The sequence below is a fragment of the Fundulus heteroclitus genome, chromosome 18 (assembly GCF_011125445.2).
Source record: "Fundulus heteroclitus isolate FHET01 chromosome 18, MU-UCD_Fhet_4.1, whole genome shotgun sequence".
Lineage (NCBI taxonomy): Eukaryota > Metazoa > Chordata > Actinopteri > Cyprinodontiformes > Fundulidae > Fundulus > Fundulus heteroclitus.
Window position 1 is genome coordinate 166,543 of NC_046378.1, and position 24,439 is coordinate 190,981.

The window sequence follows — 24,439 nt, forward strand, 5'->3', positions numbered from 1 at the left end:
GCACACATGTTTAGTTTCCATGTGTTTGGACCTTCCATCTTCACTGTTGTTGTGTTGTTTGATCCACGTTTTCACAGGCTGCATGCTCTGTCTCAAACAAACAGAATACACAGGACGATCAGCCTTTTTCCTAATTGTGTCAGAAGGCTCAAACTGTTCGTGTCTACACAGCTTTCTTTGTGCAGTGCCAGGGGTAGATAGCTTGGATGCTACCACCACTAGCATCTGACACACCTGTGTTACCTGTCTAAGTGCATGTACCGGTAGTTCTTGATAGAAACTGTTGTTGCAACACAAACCCCGCCCCAGCAGGGAGAGTCACACTGCCTGGGGCCTGTCTGAGCAAACCAGAAAACCAAAGACATGTCCGTACGAGAAAAGAAGCGCCTGGAGAAATGAGATGCGCTGATTGGCTCCGTCTTTGACTGACGTTACAATGGACCAATCGCTAGCTTCAGACCACGGCCCAGCTTGGTAACTTCTCACCAAGTTACTGACTGTTGTTGATGCTCAGAGGGGGAGAGGAACTTGGACGGTCCAGGTTTATTTTACGGTAAAATGGCTTTCAGACACGTTGCTGCTAAAATGAACTTCTTCTGTGTGTGGAGCTGGTTATTAAGACGTTATGGGTGTTTTTTGAGCAGGCAAGTAATGCTGTGTTTTTCTTCAGTGGAAGGCTGGAATGTATTCTTAGTTTTAACCTGTTAACGCTTACCTGTTCCTGTCACGAGCTCACCACCCACTACCTGCTAGTCGCAAATGGTTGACGGTCTCTCTGTAATTTTCCACCCAGATGTCCCGGCAACAGCTGGCTGTACAGCAGGCCCGGCGCTCCTTCCAGACCGGCCGAACCAAACCGCTGGAGTTCAGAATCCAGCAGCTGAGGGGGCTGCAGAGCTTCATCCAGGAGAGGCAAGGGCACATTAAAGATGCCCTGCAGAAGGACCTCGGCAAGGTGGGGAGCTGTGTGTGTGTGTGTGTGTGTGTGTGTGTGTGTGTGTGTGTGTGTGTGTGGGGGGGTTCTTTCAAACATCTACTCTGTTCTCCCTAAAACCCTTGTTGGCAGCTCAGATTGAATGCTTGGACAACCATTTTCTCGTTCCGCATGCCTCCTTCTCTTTGAGCACTAACTTCCTCTCTGCACCGGTCAGAAATGCTTTGGCAGGCATGTTTTCACTGCTTTTGGATATCTTTTTAAACCTTTTGATATGTTGAAACGCCCTACACTCTACTCTCTGATCCCCGATACGCCTCTTTACTGCTATGAAATTGTCAGATTATGACCCGTTATCAAAACAGAATAATCTGAAGTCGCATAACCACGTTGCCACGAAGCTGAAGTTGGCTTCCGATTCCAGCTTTTGATTCAGGAAACGGCTAAAGGACTAAGTATTCCTCCTCTTATTTCACCACCCTAAGCCTTACGTTCACACCGAACACGATTCTGGCGAAGGTTCTGCCTGAATTGCGATGCGTTGATCGCTTGAATCTTCGCACATGTAAACGGTGACAACGGCCTCACTCTCCTCATCAAATACGAGGAGCCTCCATCCGCTTGCCTGTTGTCTGTTCAACTCAACAGGGTGGACCTGGATTTACAGAGCGAGTCACGGTGCCGTGTCTAATGTATCCCTGCGGGTCCACCAGATCCTCCAGAGATGCTCCCAGTTCAGGGAGTCCAGGAGCCACAGTTGGACCACGGTTGTTTCCCCTGGTACTTCTCTGTCCAGGATCTGAAACTCCTCCTTCAGGGAAGCAGGAGTTTCAGATCCAGTAGCTAATGCTAGCTGTTATTAGCTTGACGCACACTACAGTACCCGGTTATGGGCTGTGCCCCTTCTTCAAACTGTGTCACACAATGCTCTCCACTGTGCTCCTTCACAACCACATCCAGCCCGTCATTGGTTAACGTGATGCAAACTGATAGAAAAGGTCCGATTTGAACTCAGGTGAAAGTCATTGCGGATTCTGTTTCACTCTTGCTTCTTTCTCGCTTAGCTCGTTTCTCTCTATAGCGCCGATCGCATCGCGGGCGGTTTGGTGTGAACGCACCATTAAGCTTGATTAATCTGCTCTAGTTTAAAAACTACAGTACTTAAACTCTTCAAACATGCATTATATTATTCAGCACTTATAACAGGATCTTATCAAACCCAGTTTGCATTTTGGGAAACCTTTATCTCATTTGTGAAAGTTAATTAAAGGCCTATATTAATGCTTCCTTTGCATCTGGACCACAATAGAACTGTGCCAGTACCAAAACTACAGCACTTAGACTCTTCAAACCTGGATTATATAATTTCACACTAAAAGCAGAATCTTTTAAACCTCACTTTTAGATTTGCTTTATCTGATTGGTGAAGGGTAATTAAAAGCCTATTCTATCGCTTTTTTTTTTTAAATTAAAATTCTTGAATTTAATTGCTTTATTGTCCCCCGTGGGGGACATGACGCTTCAGTACAACCCATCGAGAGAAAGACATACAGGTTCACAAGGAATACATTGGGATGGTTAAGGGGGGAAAAAGGAGTGAATTTCTCACACCGTCTCTTAGAGGGGACAGTAGGAGAGTGCATGTAAAAAAACCCTCAGCACAAAAAAAGCAACATCCACACAAGCATAACGTACACCTCAAAGGCAGCGAGTCATAGGAGGGAGTATTTATCGCCATGTTCATGTGTGTATGTGCATGTGTGCAGTTCACTGGGGCACTTGTTGCAGGTCACAGGTGTAATGACCGGGTGTGGGCAGGGGGTAGAGCGCCTTGTTTGTGTAACAGCTTGGAGAGTTTGGGATAGGACCGGGCTGCAAGGCCAACATCGAGCAGCCCCATTCAATAACAAGTTATTGTTGTTTTGTCTCAGGCTGACTGTGAAATTTCTATCAGTCTTTGCTGGTCCTCTTCATGGCAACTCCAAACAGCCAGATTTATTGGTCTTTCCCCATAAAGCAAGCTTGAACTTTTTTTTGTAGATGATGTGGTTCTGTTGGTTCCATTTCACCACTGAGTTCAGACCGCTGCTGGCTTTGCGATGCTGTGCAAGGATCGCATCGCATTCAAGTCTGGGTGATCACAGCTCGGTTTAACCCCTCGCACGCTCCCGGCAGCCTTACCAAGGCCACAACTACCGCTGAGATCTTCCGAATTTGATCTTCAGCTCCAATAAGCAGAAATCCTTTTATCATAAACACACTGATGGACGCATCTTCCACGTCCTTAATGGACAGAATACACAATCTTCCAACATCCCCATGAATCAAAGGGTGTATCTGGCTGCAGGTGTCCCCTCAGGACCATTTTGACCCCCGGTGCCTGGTCTTGCGACCAGCTGCCCAGATCCATGGTTTTTGATTCGGATGATTTGCAGAGAAAGGGTCTGAAAGAGTTAAGCGGTAAACGGGCAAGAGGGCACAAGCAGGAGAGGTTCGGGGAGGAGAGGTGCAGAGAAGCGACCGCCTTCACCGAGAGCCGGAAGAAGAAAACGGTTTAATCTTAAAAAGACACAAAGCGATGGGGTAGTGTGGAGAAACCTGATCGACAGGTTTGGTAGCAGTAGCTGAGTCCGCATTCTCGACACAAAGCCGAGCCTGTTCCCAGTACATGTCGGACTCTGCCAGGGTTGCCCCTTGTCACCAATGCGGAAAGACCCAGAACTCACTGGAGGGATTACGTATCCCATCTGGGCTGGGAATGCCTTTGGGTCCGCCAGAATGAGCTGGAGGATGTCCCTGTCTAAGATGGATGCTTGGGTTACACTATTGAACCATTTGCCCCTAATCTCAGATAAGCGGTGGACAATGGATGGATGGGTTTAAAAGATTCTGCTATTGCTGTATAGTATAATCCAGATTTGAAGTGTTTTAGTACTGTAGTTTCTGAACTGGACCACTTTTAATGTGGTCCTGATGCCAAAATAGCTAACAAATCAACCTTTATTAAAGTTTCACAAATTAGATATAGCTTTCATAAATCCCATACTGAGTTTAATTTTTTTTACTATTAGTGTGGATTAATATAATCCAGGGTTGAAGAGTTTAAGTGTTGTAGTTTTGGTACTGCCACAGTTCTACTGTGGTCCAGATGCAAAAAAAGTGTTAAAGTCACCCTTTATTGAGCTTTCTCCAGGGGTTGTATGCACAGAGATTTGTTTGAGTTTGCTCCTAAAACCTGGCCTATGCTGAAATCGTATTTAAATACATCAAACTGCATACACGCAAAAAAATCCTGATGTACTAAAACAAGGCACATGCTGAGTTCCAAGTACATTTTCTTTGTGAATTTCAATTAATGTGGGATTGAAGACTCATGTGGGACTACCAGAGTGTTGCATAGTCTGGTAATGCCCTAATCAACAAAAACCACTCAGTTTTGCCATTTCTGAGGTCTTTATGGCACAATGAGTCTTTGCACTTCCGCATGTGGACCTGCCTAATACATGGAGATTTAATGGATGAGCCAGTCTTTATCTTGGGCTAGAAAATCCTGTCGGCTTCAAATTACACACCTTTTTCACATTTCAAATACCCCCCAACAGTAGCAGTAACACTACTACTATTAATATTAATAATAAATCCATTGTTGTATATTCTGAACCACTGTGTACATGCTTTAATATGTATTCATGTACTTGCTAAGACATAAAGAAATTAATTGTTTATTTCTGATGTGTACAATACTTTTTTTTCACATTAACACTTTTGCAGCATTCCCTCTGGGTGAGGACTTAGGGGCCAATAACTCGTGCCTACACAAGTCATGCAGCTACCGTGGAATATTTACATTTCCCACTTCAGCATTACCGCATCTGAATGTTTGTGGCGTCCGCACGCACTGCACATGAGCTGTCTGGTCGGTGTGAGCCATGTTGCATCCGCATTTCTCAGTATTGTTTCCACCTGCACAGATAAACTGCCAGGGGTGTGACTTTGATTGACAGGCATCTTGAATTAATCTGATTGGCTGAAGAATGACATAGATAATGCTGATTGGCCACGGTTGCAGAAAACTGCGCCCAGAGGAGAATTCTTGGAGTAACCAATAGACCAGCATGAAGTCACACAGAAGCCAAAATTTTACAAAGACATACTCATTTGTCCAGCACCCCAGTACGGATATCCAACTGGATTTTTACCCCATTTGAAATTTGATGTCTTTTTATAGTGTCCCTTTTATTTTTTTGAGCAACGTAAATCGAAATAATGCACAGACTGCCAAATGGCTACTTAACTCTTCATATGATTGTTGCTAGGAATGGCTTGAGCTAGCTGCTTAGCAGGTAAAAGGCTAATGTTGTAAGTGAACAACTATTTATTATTATTTATTTGTATAGTGCGTTAAGTCAACTGATAAAGAATAAAAACATTGGCGAGAGCACATAGAATTGAAAAACAGACACTCGAATTGAAGATAAATTCAATAAAACTACCCAACTTCTAACCCAGCACCAATATTCCAGCCTGTAGCTTTAAGAAATAACCCAACAGTTTTTAGAGTCAAGGTCATAGATTAATGTATCTGCTGTTATTTTAGCAGAAAGGCCACATTGTTACTGCTGAGTAGGGCTGAGCTGTTGTAGCTTTTCATGAACAAACTAAAGGCTGACACACAGCAGACACTATGAACGCCTAATGCGACTTGGGATTAGTGCTCAGGTTCAGCTCTCACAGACAATATGGACTCACTACTTTACCAGCATGTTGTTTGTTTGTTTGTTGTTCTACTTTTGTATGAAAGGATAAAACAAAGGGAAGAAGTCATGGAACTCCTTAATGTTCAGGAAATAAAGAATAGACGTGTGCAGATATGTTTCTGAAATACAACTAGATTCCTTATTTTTCCCCCACAACATTTAGGGATTCCTCAACCTTTTGAGATATGGTTTACACAAACGAACGCTGTTCGGTCGTTAAATAAAAATGTTTTGGGATATATCTCTTGGCGCAGTTGATAGCACTGGGTTCAGATCCTGGTCTGTGGTTTCTCTGCTTGGAATGTGCATGTTCCTCCTGTGCAAGCTTGTTTCCATTGGGTACTCTAGTTTCCTCCCAGTTACTGTGTCTAGTCTCTCTAAATTGCGTTAGGGGTGTGTGTGTGCGTGTGTGTGTGCTTGGCTGTTTGTCCTGTGTGTGTCTCCCTGTGATGGACTGATGTCAACCTGTCCAGGGTCGTACCGCGCCACTCGCCCCGTGGCCCTGCATGGATAAGTAGGTGGAAGTGATTGATGGATATATCTGTAATTTCTTTTGCCAGCGTAAAACACTTGACCATACACCCAACATCACTGAAAATTTCATTTTTGGGCTAATGTTCAAGTTACATAGACTAAAACTAAATAATTCATATTCATAACAAATCAAAGCAAAAGCCAGTGTAAACATGTCAATGTTTATTTAAGTTAAATAAAAAAATAAAAGCCAAAATGCTAATAAAAATGTAAAAACTGTTGGAGGATGATTTCCCTTCTAGATGTTCATAATATTTATATCTGCAGTCTGGTCTCAGCCCTATTATTAATTCTCCTGGTCTCTGTGTCCCGTGTTGGTTATTTAATTCCCAATAACACTCCTTAAATGTATATACTTTCTGTTTCCTGTGTTTCATATGAAATCAGGAAGAGCAGAAAATCGGGTTGTCTCCAACAATTTCTAAAGTGTTAAAAGTGTGAAATTATTTAATATATCAATGCAGATCTTGAAGGCCGTTGTTTGAACACCTTTGTTCACGCAGTGCCTGCTGAAGTCGACTCGTCTCAAATGATGTGCTGAAGCATCCAGTGGTGATCTTTGTAGGACAGGAAAGATTGACTGAAATAACCACCTGGATTGTTTTCCCCTCCTTGGTTTTACAGAGTGAACGTGCGTCTGAGCTCTATGACATCCTGGTTGTGGAGTCAGAGATTAAACTATCAATGACGAAGCTTGCAGAATGGGCAGCCCCTCGGCCCGTGGAGAAGAACCTCTTCACCATAACGGATGAGGTCTACGTCAAACCCGAGCCCCTGGGGGTGGTTCTCATCATCGGACCCTGGAACTATCCCTGGTCCCTCACCCTGTTGCCGCTAGTTGGAGCTATTGCAGCAGGTACTGTCTTTGGTTTCATTTCGCTAATGAGTGGACCTAACCTATAATGGATTAAAGTGATCCCTTAAACAACGTGGATGTAGATGGTGTTTACATTCTGGACTACGTTAATCATGGCTCCAGCTGCTGCATTTTAGATGTCCCTGATTCATTTTGACATACATCAGTACTGACATAACAATCTAACCCAATGGAAATAAAACCATATGCACTACTATCTACTATCAAATACGGAAACTAGGATTCTGGCATGCTCTGTCGTTTTCTTTAGTGTATTTTGAGGACACTTCAGGTTATTTAATCTTTATGAGTATGCCTACAGTTAATGTCCTTCTGGTCATTAGCATGGGGCATTAATTGCCAATACATTTAATACTCACAGAGGCAACAGACCGAGACCAGAGTAAAACACATTTACCTACCTGAGAGCATGTTCTCCTGTATGACCAACACTTGGATAGCTTTGATGAGTGGGTCGCTGACTTTGCTAGAGTTGTCTGTCCATGGGATGTCATAGCATGAACTCTGTTGGGTCTTTGTCCCTCAGTTTGGGTTGTTCCTCCATGTGAAGCCAAACTTAGGTAATTCTCATACAACAAAATGCTTCTAACAGAAAGTTTATTTATTTATTTATTTTTTGTTGTTTTTTTTTTCGTGGGTGAGCAGAACTCCGTCCTGTTTACCTATTTACTATCAGAAATCTCCCCCACGTGGCAGATCTTTGAGAAAGTTAGAGCTCTCTCTATCGTTATTCGCCAAAAAGTGGCCATGAATCCTTTCAGCACATTCCCATTAGAAAGATTCCCACTGAAAAATAATGAGAAGATATCCTGTGCTGTTAGAAGCCTAGGAGAAGATATTTATGGTGATGATGTTCCCTCTTTAGAGGAACACTCAGAAAGGCGTCTTTCACATTATTGACATTTCTTGGAAAATAATGAAAAGGCTGATTGAGATTGATATGTGGCATATTTTACATTTTTTTGGTTTCCTGCCCATAAGATATAAGATAAATCTGTCCTTTTAGTAGAACATCATATGACAAACCTCTACCGGAGTCAGAAGACGACTTTATTAGATACATGTGGGTTTGGATTTTGGTGATAGTTAAATTTACTAAGAGAAAGACAAAGTAACAAATGGTACGACGTATCAGTTTTCTCTAAAAGTTTTCAATGTGTTCTCCTCCTCTGTCATGCCTGGACTCTCTGTGTGGACTGAGTATGCTCACACAGTGTGAATGCACCAGCTGGTCTAGGTTTTTTGTTTTGACCATAAAGGCTTTATACTTTAATATTTAAAGTTTAAAACAAAAAGGCGGTAAAAGGTGAAAAGCAAAAATGTACATGCAGTAGGCAAAAGGGTTCCTGCACAACACCGATCAGATGAGATTTGTTTGCATCTGGAAACTTCTGATGATTAGCCGTCCTCTGGAGACTTGTTCCGGTTGAAAGGGTTTCATGTTGAACGCATTTATCTTTCCTCAGGTAATGCGGTAATAGTAAAACCATCTGAGATCAGCTCCCACTCCTCAAAGGTCATGAAGGAGCTTCTCCCCCTCTACTTAGACAAGGTGAGCTGTCTGCTGTGTACCTCTACCAAGTGTTTCCTTTGTCTTGTACGTTTACTAGAAATGTGTCTAAGAGTGTGTCTAATTGGAAACCCGGCGTAGTAGGATCTGTACCAAGTGGTGGAAGGTGGCGTGCCAGAGACACAGGAGCTGCTGAAGCAGAGATTTGATCACATCTTCTACACGGGCAGCACCACCGTAGGTAAACTGGTGATGGAGGCTGCAGCTCGCTACCTCACCCCGGTGACCCTGGAGCTGGGAGGGAAGAGCCCCTGCTACATCGACAAGAACTGTGACATCAGCACCGCCTGTCGGTCTGTGTCTGTTATAACACGCGCCTCACAATGCAGCACAGCTCCACCACCACATCTGACCCGCGCCGCTCTTTCTGATCTTTTCCCCAAAACAGCCGCATCACATGGGCGAAGTTTATCAACTGTGGTCAGACGTGCATCGCTCCAGATTTTCTCCTCTGTGAACCTTCCATCCAAAACAGAGTGGTGGAGGAGATCAAGAAGTCCATTAAGGTCAGTTTGGCACAGAGAATGTAATGTCATCCACACAGAGCGCTTGAAAATCACAGGGGGGGGGGACATTGCAAAGTATCAGTTTTGAAAAAAGGAACAATAAAAATACAGCACAGGTCAAAAATCTAAATTTATTGTTATTTCATAATAAAAGCAGAAATGTCAGGCTTCTTAAAAGTATGTTTATTGTTTTTCATTTTAATGCATTCAATACCTGGGTTGGGCTCCTTTAGCATTAATTACTGCATTAATGCAGTGTGGCTTGGAGGTGATCCGCCTGTGGTTCTGCTGAGGTGTTCAGGAAGCGGAGGTTACTCTGATAGCTGCCTTCAGGTCATCTGTGTTGTTGGGTCTGGGGTCTCTCATCTTCCTCTTGTCAATAATCCATAGATTCTCTGTGGGCTTTAGGTCAGACCAGTTTGCTGGACAGTCAAGCACAGTAACACCACAACCATCAACCAGCTGTTAGTACCCTTGGCAGTGTGGGTCGGTTCCAAGTCCTGCTGGCAAATAAAAACATCTCCATACAGCTTGTCTGCACAGGGAAGCAAGAAGTGCTCTAGAGTATGATCAGTGGTGCACACTGATTAGCACACAATGCTAAAACTCATACACTCAGAAATATCTCAGATTTATGCTAAATTTACCTAGCCATATATAAAAAAAAAAGTCCCTGATCTGATACAACCACAGTGCTTTGCAGAAGTGTTCATGCCCCTTTGAGTTTTCCTCATGTTTGGAAGTGGGATGAAAGCAACTCCCTAGAAAAAATCTAAAATGTGTAAAAATCTAAAACTAAAAACTCCACTGGGTCAGTACTTTGTGGAATCACCTTTTAGCTGCAGTTCTTTTGCCACCTGTCTAATAGCTTTGCACATTTAGACTTTGAATATTGTTGCCCTCTCTTCTTTGCAAAATGGCTCCAACTCAGACAAATCGGATTGAGAATGACAATGATTGAGAGTGAGTCTTGCCACAGATTCTCAGCTGGCTTTGGGTCTGGACTTTGACTTGACCATCCTTACACATGTGAATTAGCTTGGATCTAAACTTTTGCTTTGTTGCTCTGGCTTTATGTTTATGGTTGTTGTCCTGCTGTAAAGTGAACCCAGTCTCAAGCAAATTTCTCTTCCAGGATTGTTCTTTGTTTACCTCCATTCAAGATCCTATCAACTCTGACCAGCTTCCCTGAGCCAATAGAAGAAAAGCATACCCAGAGCATGATGCTCCTACCTCCGTGCTTTCATTTTAGCAATAGTGTGTTTCAGGTATTGCTACATGGTGATCGTCATTTAGGTCAGAACATTCAATTTTAGTCTAATTTCCCTGGCTTACCTTCAAGCACCATTGCTCTGCATAGAATCTGCATAAAGGATTTGCTGTTGCTTTTTTTCAACACAGGATTTATTCTTGCTACTCTTTAAAAAAAGACCATAGTCATGGAGAATGAAGAATACTCTCTGGTCTTTGTTTACTAGTCACTAAGATGACTTCTGATGATTAGTTGCACTGGATTTTACTCAAGGTTAGCAAATTACAAACCATAGTTTAATTAAAAAAACCTAATAACCATGTATCATGTTTTTCCTACTTCACACTTCCTGACTACTTTGTGTTGAATTATCACATAAAATCCCCATAAAGAAGATTGATGCTCGTGGTAGTAATGTGACAGAATGTGGAAAGGTTCAGATAGGTTTCACTGTAACTCCAAATGAAACCCAAAGTAAGTCACGTTTAAGCTTTATTTTAATGGAAACAGTCAGTCATATTGCCAACTAAACATTAACATTTACAATTAACAACAACATAAACAAGTTCACTCCTTAAAGGACTGAAACGTATTGACGCAGATTAATAGATGGGCAAACAATCAAAATATTAAATATTAAAACAAAAATATTTTTACGTCAATAACAACAACAGGACCAAATGTACATTTTACACAAGAAAATGTCTACCAGCCATCCACCATCTGGAGAAATCCAGTAATTTGTTGCCAAGTTCTACAGCAATAATGTTGGAGTCAACAATGTTAACACAGACTTTTTATTCTGCTCTATTTTCTCTAATGGTTCTTTACCGGGGCTGCTGGGGTCCCTGCAGAAGTTCTACCCAGACAGCCCAAATTCCAGTGAGGACTATGGCCGCATCATTAACCAGCGGCAGTTTAAGAGGCTCATGGGTCTCATGGAGGGGTGCACGGTTGCGTTGGGTGGAGATGCTGATGAAGCCAAGGGCTACATAGGTAAGCCATTTGTTCCTGACATAAAACATCTGTGAAATTTGTTAAGCTGTTGAAGATGTGCATTTGCTGTAGTGATGCATATATAGCTTTTAAACAAACTCCATCGATTTTCCACAAAACTGGGATCATTGCTTTTAAAAATGCCTTCTAGAAGCTTATGGTGACCCTGCTTTTTCCAGCATATTAACAGTTATGATGCATGTTTAGGATCTTTGTTTTGTTTTAACCATGCAGTGGGTGATTTGGTTTATATTAAATGCCTATGCACTCTCCTTTCTTCATTATTTCTTCCACCATGTGCAATTCACCAGTACCAGCAAACAACCCCCCAGCATTATGCTGCCACCACCATGCTGCACACCTGGTGCCTTGTCCTTTCCCCTCTAAACGTCTGCTCATCGTGGTCAGATAACTAAACATTTGTCTTCCCTGGCAACATAACTCTTCTTCAGGAGACATTCTGTTTCTTCATCTGCCCACCTGCAAATTTTTGGCCAGCTTGAAGGTGTCAGTTTTGGAGCAAGGACTTCCTGGTCCGCGTGGTGATGTAAAACTCACTTCGCTTTGGAAAGTAACAATGGTGTTCCTCGAGCTTTGAGGTCATTGTAGACTTGCATCCAATTTCTTTTCAGCTGAGGTTGACAGTTTGAGTCTCCTTCCAAAATTTGGCCGAGCTGACACATCTGAATTACTTGTATTTCTGTAGACTCATTTAACTGATGCTTCTCTGTGGTGGCGTTGCACCAAGAACCACAGAAGGAAAGAGGTTGGCCAGCAACACGGCACACCTTCCTTTTCTGTGAAACTGTAAACAAAATGGAATGGCAACAGATTTTAGTGGGTTTTTGGCATGTGTGCCAGACAAGCATGATTCAACAGTGGACAATCAGAGGAGATTGTTATATTTTAAAGAAGGCGGTTGAGACGGCTCCGTATGAAGCAGCAGTGCGCGAGCAGGGGTGCATACCTCTTTATTGAAGTCATCCTTACACAGACGTCAAGGTATTTACAGTATATTAGTTCATTAATATAATAATATAATATATTTAATATTATTGCACAATTACAATTGTATTTACCAGGATTGCCCTGCTCTGTAGTTCACTTCCTGCTATTGGAGCGGCTTCTGGTCCGCTTGGCATTCCCATATGTATTAAAACCACTCCAGAGTTTAGTTCAACCGAACCAAGACCTAGGTATTTGAAGCAGACCCACGTTCGCTTTTTTGGTCTACATCAGAGTTGTATTGCGCATTCATACCTCCCCATACGAACCGAACTTTCTGCGCAAATGGACCAGAGCTGGTTAAAGCGGACTAAATGGGGCTGGTATGAATGCATCCTTAGAAACGGTTCGGATAAACGTTCCCAGCTCATGTAAATCTGTGGTTCTTCGTGATGCTTAGCTTCGTTCCGTGGACGTTCACAGTAATCCAATTAGTGCTATCCAAAAACTTCTCTCAAATTCAGACTTTTTCAAATCTATCAGTTGTTGCCAGTCGTGACCTTGACTAACAAGAAGATCAAGCAGTGGGTCTACTGCAAAACCTGGTGCTGGCCTCGCAAGAAGGAAAGCCAGCACAGCGTTCTAATTCTTCCAGTCTATTAGCAGCTTCCCTTAAGAGGTCGGAACCTGAATGTCTGCCTACTGAGTTTGGCATTACTAAACAACGCTTTAGTGCGGGGAAAAGCCATGTAGATTTGACCGATGCAGTAAAAATGCTAACCAACCAATGGGAAGAAGTTGAGCCCTTAAGATACAGCCCCTCCTCATTTGCATAATGAGGCAGAAATGCATACAGAAATGTAAAAACGACAGGCAGAAATAAATAGCATCACAGAAATATATAGGGTAAAAAAATACAAAGGAAGAATAAAACAGACAAAAATATTATAACATGCACATAAATAAATACTTAAAAAATAAGTAATTAATAAATAAAGTTGAAGATTATAATGGACAATAAATAAATAAGGTAATTATTACAAAGGTGAATAAATAAAGAAGCTAATTGAAAGAGAAATATACATTTGTCTCACTGTATAATTTAATTATTTTTAAATATGGAAGACTTGGTCCTCCATCTAGATATTAAATTATATACAGTGCCATGTAAAAGTATTTATCATGAGAGTAAAGGCTATGGATACGTTTACAAGGCACTGTATTACCGCAGCCCATAGTCAGCCTGGAAACCTTGGTTGTGTAATCTAAGTGGTGCGTAGAATAACACCACTGTCTTCATGGGAAACCATTTGTTGTTCAACCAGACGTTCAAAAAAAGAGTTCATCCATGCTGAACACAGAATGGACTGTTCAGCCAGGATGTGTTTCACCCGGTTACACTCTCTAATATCCAGTGTAGTTGTATCGTGGATTTGGTAACTTGAAGATCTAAAGAGATTTTACCACTTTATATTTGAAGGCAGAGAGAAGTTTCATAGCTGCTGGGCTGCATCTGGATATGCAATATCTCATTCTGTTGTTTTACTGATGATGTACAGATTTACATGCCTGTAAAGAATAAGAAAGACTTTTTACAGTCTTTGTCAGACTGGTTAATAGAAGTCAAATCATGGATAGACTCAAACTTTCTTCATCTTAATGAAAATAAAACTCAGGTAATTTTATATGAACAGAAGAATTTTTCGTGGTAGTCCCAAAGCAATTCTCTGTACCTTATCTCCGTATCACCAGACGGTTGAAAAAAAAAAAAAACATGACGTCATTGACAACCATTTTAAGCTGGATAGGCAAGTAAGTCAAGTTGTTAGATCGAGTTTTTATCATTTACATCCATTAGCTAAGGTCAAGTCCTGCTTCTATTTTAAGGATTTTAAGAAAATGGTTCATGCTTTTACTACAACTCGTTTGGATCACTGCAATTACCTACATAAAGGTTTATATCACCATCATCAAAATGCAGCAGCCTGACTTCCAAACGAGTCAAGGAAATGAGAGTACATAAAAATAAAGTTGACCTTGACATTGGCAAGCAAAGCACAGGCTAGTCTATGTGCAGATGCTGTCAGAAACATTTAACAAGATTTGATCTACCATCATCATTTAAACTTATTTGAAGCTGTAAACCAGAGGCCCTTTAAATTATTTCCACTTGGTTCGTTTAGTAAAGTGCAATAAACAGTGAGAGGATGTGCCGTTTCTCCACACTATTGTTCAAACACACCTTTTCCCCGACAACTGTTAACACATCTCCGTGTTTTTCAGGTCCCACTGTATTAAAGAATGTAACTGCTGAATCCAAAGTGATGCAGGAGGAGATCTTTGGACCACTTCTGCCCATCATCTCAGTGGATGGTGTGGAGGAGGCCATCCAGTTTATCAATGAGAGGGAGAAGCCGTTGGTGCTCTATGTCTTTTCCTATGATGACAAGGTAAATGCTTCAGTTCCAGACAATGTCTCTCTCTTCTTCAAGCTAACGGATTTTCTATTAAATAGCTGATCAAAAAAGTGATAGCTGAGACATCTAGTGGAGCCGTGGTAGCCAACGACTGTGTCGTACACTTCCTGGACAGTGCTCTGCCGTTTGGAGGCGTTGGTGAGCGTCCGCCATCTGTCCACCTTTTTCATTTGTGGTTATATCTGAAGTTTAAATTTGTTGTTCCTCAGGTCACAGCGGCATGGGACGGTACCGCGGCCGCCACACCTTCGACCAGCTCAGCAACCTTCGCAGCTGCATGATCAAGAAGCTCACAATGGAGGGCTTCAACAGCATGCGCTACCCCCCGCACACCGACAGGAAAGTGAGCTGGGCCCGCCGCGCCTTGCTCACACGCTTTAACATACGGAGGCTGCAAAACCTGGTGATATTGGCAATTCTGACTGGCCTTGCAGCGTTTGTAGTGCAGGTAAAGGAAAGCTGTCATGTTTCTCCAAAGCAGGTACAGCAGAAGAATGTGAAAACACATTCCTGTTCACTTCGGATTTTATTAGCCATGAAAGGGCAACAAGAAGACCTACAGAACTGTTTAACAATGTGAAATAGATTCTCCTGCTGTTTAGATGTGTCGTGTTTAACCTTTGACTCTAAAGCTTTTAAATGGTAAATTGTTGAAAATAATAGGAATTCAAGCAAATAAGGAGGTTCCACCATTATTTGTAACTAGACCCATGGTTGGTACAGAGCATGTGCTACATGGCTGAAACAGAAACTTTTAGGGAGAGACTTCTTCAACCTCACAAGAAGTATACAGTCATATTCAACAAATCAGAATATGCATCTCTAAGAGGTTTGTTTGTTTGTTAAATTTAACAAACCTTTTGGAAAAAAAACTTTAAATATTAAACATACTTTTCAATAAGACCCCATTTCTACATGAAAAGATTTGCTTTAAAAATATTGGTTTAATATTCATCTGGTGTTATATTCTAATTTCAAATGCTGATTTTTTTTATTTTTTATTTTTTATTTATTTATTTATTTTTATTTTTAGTTGGAAGTGATTAAAAAAATCATAATTAACAGAAATATAGGCTTTAAAACCTCATCCCTAATCTATATACCGTATTATTCGGACTGTAAGTTTTTTTTCATGGTTTTGTCAATCCTGCGACTTATAGTCAGGTGCGACTTGTATATCAATTATAAATGGTAAATCATACTGAACAACCTGAACCAAGTAGTAAACATTACCGTCTACAGCCACAGGAGGGCGCTCTAGGCTTGTGGAAACTATATACTGCCCCTGTACCACTTAAAAATGAATTGAAACATTAACTTATAAACAACAAAGACTGAACACATGTACGTATGTCGTTTCACTGTTTCAGTCTGCATTCACAAAGTGGGGCGTTGAGTGGTGTAGTTGCACATTAATGTTTTGCCCTTAGTGAATTGATTTAAATGAAATAAATGAACTTCTCAATATACTCTAATATATTGAATGTGACTGTATGTAGTAATGCTAGATACAGAACTTTAAAATATTCAGTTACTATTTAACAGTAGTAAACAATTCAAATGTTCCACTTGTTTTAAGCAACGTTTAAAGGAGAGACAAAGATCGTGGTTCACTTTTAGTTTATCAACTACACAAAATATTTATTTTCAACCTTTACAGTATTTTCTTTTTTTTTTTTGGACAATTACTTTATAGAATTTGCCAATTATGTCTTTATTATTTATGATTTAACCAGATAAAGTAGCTGGATTGTTACTTCTGGGTCTAAAAAGTCAGATTCTTTTAACCATGGCAATTTTTTTGCACAAATGATTGTACTTGTTATATCTATAGTTTTTTTTCACTATAGGTTTACAGGGTTTAAATTAAATATGAACAATGTGTTCTTAAAAGTGGTAAAAATCATATTTTCCAAAAATAATTTGGGTGTAGCTAAAGGCTTATTCTTTTGTCTCAATTGTTTTTAATTCACATATAAATAATTTGCCATACCTATGTCTTGGTAGAGTTTTCTCAGGTATGCTACAGTTGTATGTAGCAAGTAAAGATATTGTCTCAGTCTCAACATAGTTATCAGCTGTTCAACCTATTGCAGCATGGTTTAATAGCCATGTTTTACACTGAATTAATAAAAAAGGGTCAGTTTGACTTCCTTCAAAGACCTAATTTAGTCTTAAAGGAACCAAAAAGAAACATTTCTTTTTGGCAAAGCTTTTGGTCCCCTTTAGATGTTTTATTTTTAACGCTTTTATTTTTTTTAAATTTATGTTTTTTATTTATTTATTTATTTATATATATATATTTTCCCTGTAGCACTTGGAGATCTTTTGATAGAAAGTGCAGTATAAATTAAATGTATTATTATTTTTATTATTATTATTATTATAGTCACATATTTTCACCATAAAAAAAATTTGCCCCTGGGCACTGGCTCACTGGCCCTTATGGATAATCCGGCCCTGCCCGCGGTCCTTTGCCGCATGTCTCTCCCCCTTCTCCAGCCCCTCCCTGTCAGCCTACTGTAATAAAAAACAAACAAAACAAAAAAAAACTGAACAACTCTGGAAGACATCATTTCAGATTAAACCTGAGGCAGTGTTTCAAGACCAGATATGTAGCGATGGATGATTGACAACATTCTTTATTGTGTTTTGTCTTTTAAGTACAATGTTTAGTTACACTTTACAGTTTACAGTTTTGTATTGTCTGATCAGAGTGTTGTATGGCAGCGGATCAAGGATTGAGGGGGAAATTGGCCCATTGGGATCTCTGGCCTACTGATTTGCGTATCTCCATAGAAAAACTATAAACCAATTTCCATTTCAGGTGTTTTAAGTTAGGTAAACTATAACATTTGTCTGTGAGGGTAACGTGGGCAACCATTAGATGTCAGCAGTGATGTCCTGTATAACACGTCTGAGTGTTATCTTCTCAGCATTAATTCATTGTTATTAATTGACACAAAGTTTTTCCATTGTTAATCTAAAGTGCTACACAGTACTGGCACCACAGGAGGGTGACCTGTAGGACCCTAGTCCCTGTAACAGCATTTCTGCTCAGGGTTATTAGGAGTAATGCAGCTAGTTTTAAAGCCGGCTGCATGTGTTTGTTATCAGAGGAATCATGTTTACAACATTCTAAATATTATCAAATACGATTTCCCATGTTAATCAGAGAAGTACACACAGCCACGGTCTCTGTCCCCTCATACAACAATGGCTTTGTTTCTGTGAGACAATGTGGCGTTGTCCAGGAAAACCTACCCACAGACCTGCCCCCTCATCTGCCCTCCTTTTAATTACCCGACATGCCTCACCCCCCTGGTTAAAGGCCTCCTTTGTTTTGGTCAGCCCCACCGCTGTTGTTGACGTGCACGTTTGTTGTGCTCATGTGAAACAGTTCAGCTATCTGTTCTCTGTCTCCCGTTGCCCGCAGAGGTTCCTGCACTCAAGCTGAGCAGCTGATGCTGAGGCTGGACCCCCATCCTGGTTCATCGTGGAGCTACTGCCCTGTAGAGACCGCTCCACAGAATGTCCCATGTATTCTACTGCATTGCACCGATTCATCGGCTGTTACTAAAGTTGCAATCATTTTAGATTTGTTTTATAAAAAGATATGTTCCATTTTTATTTTGACCTTTTTTTTTATATTATCGGTGATGGTGATCTGTTTAACAGTCAGGATCAAAATGTTCCCAGGACAATCCATTTGAGTTCATGTTAAATCCTCTTCGTCAGTCCCTCTGTTGCTCACGTTGCACTGTTGTTTTTCTGTGATTAAACAAAAAACGTATTTACTGAAAACTACTTCGACTACTTTCTGCCTATACCTGTGTGCTGTGTTCCACTCCAAGGTTCTTGTCTATGGCTGGCTGCCTTCACTGATTAGCTGCCATAGAGACACAGTAACCTGTGAACAGCTAATTAAAGGCTGTAAAGGTAGTAGCAGGGAATGATGTGCCCTATGTGAGGGTGGCGTTAGCGCTCAGTGTGGTGGTGGGTGTGATTGAGGAGGTCCGGTAAACTGATCCCAGAGCAGCGCCAGGGCGCACAGCGCGCACAGAGGTCAGCTGGTGAGCAGGAGCCCAGCAGCGCAGCGCAGCGCAGCGGGACGGTCATCTGAGATCAGCTCAGAGGGAACATTCAGCTCAGATCAACCTCCGTCCGGCTCCGGTAAGTCCCGGCAGCGCCAGCAGACACGATTCATCGGTGATCGGGTTGAATGCTCAGTTCTGCTCCAGACGCTGCGATTTCACTGCAAAAAGATGCAATGCAAATGGAGCTAATTAGGCATAAAACTCATTACAAATTATACATAGAGGAACAAAAAGGACAGTCTTAATTTTTTCTCTTGAGGTAACTAGGGAAAATTAATCAGGAGACTAGACGAAAGTCTAAAAACTGCTAATTAATTTAATGCCCCGGTTCAATATGGACCGAGCCGGTCGAGATCGGATCTAGAGTGCACACCGTTGGATTGTTGGATTTGGTTTGATTACACATTTGATAGATCAAAAAGTAAGGACACACTCTTTAATTAATCATGTTGAATTAGTAAGTCTATATCAAGTCCGTTCACGGTGTCGTCCAGGCCGTTGATGCGGGAGGCCGGGGTTCAAATCCCGGTTGCGTCAGGAAGGACATCCAGTCAAAACTACCCAGTCTGTGACGTTTTATTGACTTGCAGCGGCTACACCAGAATAAGGGAGCCGGACGGATACAAACACCCCAAATAATACGTTGTGCTCAAACACAGATTATTTTTAACAATAATAATTTCTACTAGAAATAAATAGAAATGATGAGGCTTATTAGCCAGCCTAAATTGACTTTATGACCAAAGTGTGACTGTTGGACCAACCTGGGCTAGCTGCCACCTGTTGCTCAGCTGCAGCCTCTGGGCCTTTCAGAAAAGATGGTAATACTGACCGATCTGCCACACAGGTGGACTGCATTACACTACTTTTAAACCTGATTGGTTGCGTCAGAAATTTTTATTAAAATTTAAAAGCTCCTTAGGGAGCTTCCTAGCAAAGGAGATACACATGCCTGCCATTTTTGAGTTTTTATATATGTAATATTTCACTTTACCAAAGTGAAAACTATTTTGTGTAGATCCATCATATAAAATAGAGAGAAATAAGTAAAAAGCTAAGAGGGGGTGAATACTTTTGCAGGGCACTGAAGAAATTCTAGCAGGTAATCTCCTGTGGTGCTATCCTTGGAGACGGCTCACAAAGCTGATTGCAGTCAGCATTTTAGTAAGAATACTGTAATCATGTCTTTACAGTTTGCAAGTGCAACGAGTTAATCAGGCAGCTGCAGCTGATCCAAACTACTGTTGCAGAGTTTTGATCAACACCAGGAAAACAGTAGTCCTTGAGTCACTGCTCTGCCTCCCTTTTTGTAGATGAAGAGTTTTAATAATACTGATGATCTATAACCGTTACGAATCAACGAGCCACAGATATTACATGACCTTTTCCGATAAATATCTACTGTGGGAAATGTTCTTTTGTTTTTATAGAACCACAACTTTATTTCTATTTTTTTTAGTTTTAAATGAAAAAATTTAATAAAAATTTAGTAAAAAGAGGTTGATAATTTTTTATGGGATGTTGATATTTCTGGAAAAACAGAGGGAGAAGAAAGCACGTTGTTTCCAGTAGTTTCTAATAGATCTATCATAGTCATCCTGTTAATTTGAAGGAGATTTTGTTGTAGAAATCCAATGTAATTAACACACACACACACACACACACACACACACACACACACACACACACACAGAAAAACTGCTAAAACCTGCATTTGTTATCTGTTTTAAAATGCCTATAAAGAACTGAATGGTCTTGGTCTAAAATACATTTCAAAGTTGCTGCTCAGGAATGGTAAACACAACTGTTAGGTTAATTAGGCCACCTGAATTGTCCTCAGGTGTGTGTGTGTGTGTGTGTGTGTGTGTGTGTGTGTGTGTGTGTTTATGACTGTCTGTCCTGTGATGGACCGGCAACCTGCCCAGGGTGTACCCTGTCTCTTACCCAAAGTCTGCCGGAAAAAGGCATCAGTACTCAGAATGGATAAATCGACATGACGACAGTCGACATAATAATAATGGATGGACAAATAATATTTGTTTCTAAAACATTCTTGTTTTTATGTTTCAAAGCAGCTGTATTTAGTAAAAAGGCTTAAGCAGGTGGGAAGTTAATTTAAACTTGTTTCTGGACCCCATCCTGGTTCATCATGGAACTACTGCCCTGTAGAGATTAGTCCACTGATTGTCACATTTATAGCCCTACTTTGGTACATATACTACTTTCTCTTTGCTTCATATTCCCTATAGGCTGCTGTATTTGGTGATATAGACGGTGTCTCTTTCTGTTGGTTTGTAAACTCATTACCATATAATGTATAATCCTAATAGACGCAATACTCGCAGCAACATGAAACTGTGCTTTTATTGGCTCTACTATGAAGTACAAAGACATGATGTGTAATTTCAGGCACCAGCTCATGGATTCCAACTTGTTGTTGAGCAGGTGACTGTATGGAGAGGCAGGTGTTACAGCGGGCCAAGGAGGCCTTCCTCAGTGGCAGGGCTCGACCTCTGGAGTTCAGACTTCAACAGCTTCATGCCTTGCAGAGGATGATCACGGAAAAAGAGACAGAGATCTCCACTGCTCTCAAGCAGGACATTAACAGGGTAAGGGGACACACAACAGCTGGCACACAGAACATGCATGTTTTTACACACAGAGCACTTGATTTATTCCTGGGTTTGATTTCTTACCTGCTGGGTTTTCCACAGAGCCAGTATGACACACCACTCTTGGAGCTAATTGGCATTGAGAATGAGGTCAAGCTGGCCATAGAGAAGCTTGCACAGTGGGCAGCTCCTCGGCCTGTAGAGAAGAACCTCCTCACCATATCAGATGAGGTTTATATTCAGCCAGAGCCCCTTGGAGTGGTTCTAATCATCGGGGCCTGGAATTACCCCTGGGCTCTTACCCTACTTCCACTGATTGGAGCCATCGCTGCAGGTAGGAGCTCCTTTAATTTCTTGTTCTGATTTTGATTGCTAAAAACTCATGTAATCCAAGCTAGACATTACAAGTGCAAAGCAAAGTGTTGGATACACATCGTCACTGGACTCTGGAGCAGTGGAGACGGTTTAATCCCATCTGGATTTAGGTCTGGACTTTCACTGGACCAGTATAAGACTTTAATGTCCTGTTGGAAGGTGAACCTCTGTCACAGTTTCATGTCCTCTGTAGATTCTGACAGGTTTTCCACAGGACTGCCCTGTATTTAGATCAACTTTGACCAGCTTCCCTGCCACTGCTAAAGATGTTTCAGAGTGGAAATGGTATGTTTAGAGTGATGTGCTGTGTTCGTTTTCAGTCACATATAGCATTTTGCATGTAGGTCAAAAAGTTGAATTTTGGTCTAATTTGCCCTGAGCACCTTCCTCCACATGTTTGTTCAATTCACTTTTGGTTTATTTATATAGTGCTTTATATATAGCATGTCATCTCAAGGCACATTACAATTACATTACATTACATTCCTAGATGAGCATGTAGCCACAGAGGAGAGTCAATTCAATTCAATTCAATTTTATTTATATAGCGCCAAATCATGAAACATGTCATCTCAAGGCACTTTACAAAGTCAAGTTCAATCATATTATACAGATTGGGTCAGATTATACAATCGCTGGATTGTGTGATTGAAATGACAGCAATTTCTCTTACAGACCACGATTCTAACAACAGTGGAAAGAAAAATGAATCCTCCAGCAGAACCAGGCTTAGGTTGAACAGCCATCAGCCAAGACCGACTGAGTGTTGAAGGAGACAGAGCATACACGTAAAAAACACAGAAGTACTGAACCAGAAGTACTTTCTGTGTGATAGAAAAGTAAAAAGTATGAAAGCAAGCACATACAGTTAATTGCAGTAAAAGCTATGCCAATAACTATATTTAGGAGGCAGACTGGGCTAAACACTGAATGTTAGGGCCAAGCCCAGCTTACCTGATGCCCCCCTCCAGGACGATGTCACAGCTAAACAGAATGGCAGGCCAGATGTAGCTCCTATGAAGTGAAAAAAAAAGGTGAAATAACAATAGCTAATGCAAAATTGGAGAGTAGTAGGAGAATGTAGCAGAGTAAGGGAAAGTGGTATTAATGTTCTCCAGCAGCCTAAGCCTATAGCAGCAAAACTACAGAGATAGCTCAGGGTAATCTAAGCCACTCTAACAATAAGCTTTGTCAAAAAGGAAAGTTTTAAGCTTAGTCTTAAATGTAGACAGGGTGTCTGTGTCATGGACTAAAACTGGGAGTTGGTTCCACTGGAGAGGAGCCTGATAATTTAAATATCTGCCTTCCATTCTACTTTTAGTGACTCTAGGATCCACCAGTAGACCTGAAGTCTGAGAACAAAGCGCTCTGTTAGGAACATATGGAGCAATCCGATCTCTTATGTATGATGGAGCTTGATTATTAAGAGCTTTACATGTGAGAAGGAGAATTATAAATTGTTTTCTTTATTTAACAGAAAACCTATGAACGGAAGCTAAAATAGGAGAAATATTATCTTTTTAATTTTTACCAGAACTTTTGCTGCAGCATTTTAGATCAGTTGAAGGCTTTTACCAGCATTTTATGGACTTCTTGACAGTAAAGAATTACAAAAGTCCAATCTTGAAGTAACAAACACATGGACTAGTTATAACGGCATCTTTCCAGGACAGGAATTTTCTAATTTTGTTAATATTCCGGAAATGAAAGAAGTAATTCATAGAAACCTGTTTAATATAGGATTCAAATGAAATGTCCTAGTAAAAAATAACACCAAGGATTTTAAATTTATCAACGAAGGCCAATTTAGTGCCATACAGCTTAAGTGATTGTCTAAGCAGTATCTTTTTTAAAGACACTTTTAAAGACACTTTTTCTTTAATTAAAATAACATTATATTTATTAGAATTGCAGTTTAGAAATTGTCAGTGTGGTATTCTGTCTATAATGAAGTGGCTAGCACAGTTGCCTGATCTCAACCCTGTTGAGCTGTTGTGGAAACAGCTTGACTGCAGGGTGCGTAAGAAGTAAAAAGGAGGTGCTTCAGGAAGCATGGGGTGACATTTTCTCAGGTTACCTCATAAAACTAACAGCTAGAATGCCAAAGATCTGCAAGGCTGTAGTTGCTGCAAATGGAGGATTGTTTGACGAAAGCAAAGTTTGAAGGATAAAATTATAATTTTAAGTACCAATTCTACCCTTGCAAATGTCTTGACTATATTTTCTATTTATTTTGCAATTCATTTGATTAATAAATGTGAATTTTCTTGGAAAAACATAAAATTTTTTGGGTGACCCCAAACTTTTCAGCTGGAGTGTAACTGATTGGATTCTGGGATTTAAGGATAAATATAGCTGGGTATCATTAGCAAAACAATGGAAATCTATCCCATATGGTCTGACAATTTTACCAATGGGAGGCATATATGTTGTAAACGGCATTGGCTTAATCACAGAACCCTGTGATATTCCACAAGTAACCCTGCAGTGTGGAGAATGTTTATCAT

At 40.8% G+C, this 24,439-nt stretch overlaps 2 protein-coding genes and 1 long non-coding RNA gene across 6 annotated transcripts in view; 2 read left to right on the forward strand and 1 right to left on the reverse strand.

Annotated features, from left to right (window-relative positions):
- On the forward strand, positions 1–18,655 carry LOC105937407 (aldehyde dehydrogenase family 3 member A2). 2 transcript variants are annotated; one of them, XM_021324630.2, is made up of 11 exons: positions 1–553; positions 794–955; positions 6,850–7,081; positions 8,569–8,654; positions 8,757–8,965; positions 9,061–9,178; positions 11,285–11,426; positions 14,655–14,821; positions 14,887–14,986; positions 15,058–15,296; positions 18,285–18,655. In XM_021324630.2, exons 2-11 carry the CDS (start codon positions 794–796, stop codon positions 18,303–18,305), a joined length of 1,476 nt encoding a protein of 491 aa, XP_021180305.2. In that variant the 5' UTR covers positions 1–553; the 3' UTR covers positions 18,306–18,655. The 2 variants fall into 2 exon arrangements, with proteins under 2 accessions (XP_021180305.2, XP_021180307.2); XM_021324632.2 differs by having other exon boundaries at positions 534–644.
- Positions 18,487–19,774, reverse strand: LOC118566704. Its single transcript, XR_004933238.1, has 2 exons — positions 19,710–19,774; positions 18,487–19,092 (listed from the first exon to the last, which is right to left on the reverse strand). It is a non-coding gene; the product is annotated as an uncharacterized LOC118566704 (long non-coding RNA).
- LOC105937401 (aldehyde dehydrogenase, dimeric NADP-preferring) overlaps positions 18,869–24,439 on the forward strand; it is a 15,987-nt gene continuing 10,416 nt past the window's right edge. Inside the window, exons 1-3 of one of the 3 annotated variants that reach the window (XM_021324629.2) lie at positions 18,869–19,021; positions 21,355–21,554; positions 21,660–21,891. In XM_021324629.2, the coding sequence (XP_021180304.1) occupies positions 21,399–21,554; positions 21,660–21,891 (388 nt within the window). In that variant the 5' untranslated portion in view covers positions 18,869–19,021; positions 21,355–21,398. Of the gene's footprint in view, positions 19,022–20,015; positions 20,048–21,354; positions 21,555–21,659; positions 21,892–24,439 lie in introns of those variants that run through there. The other 2 variants (XM_012878702.3, XM_021324628.2) reach the window with 2 other exon arrangements.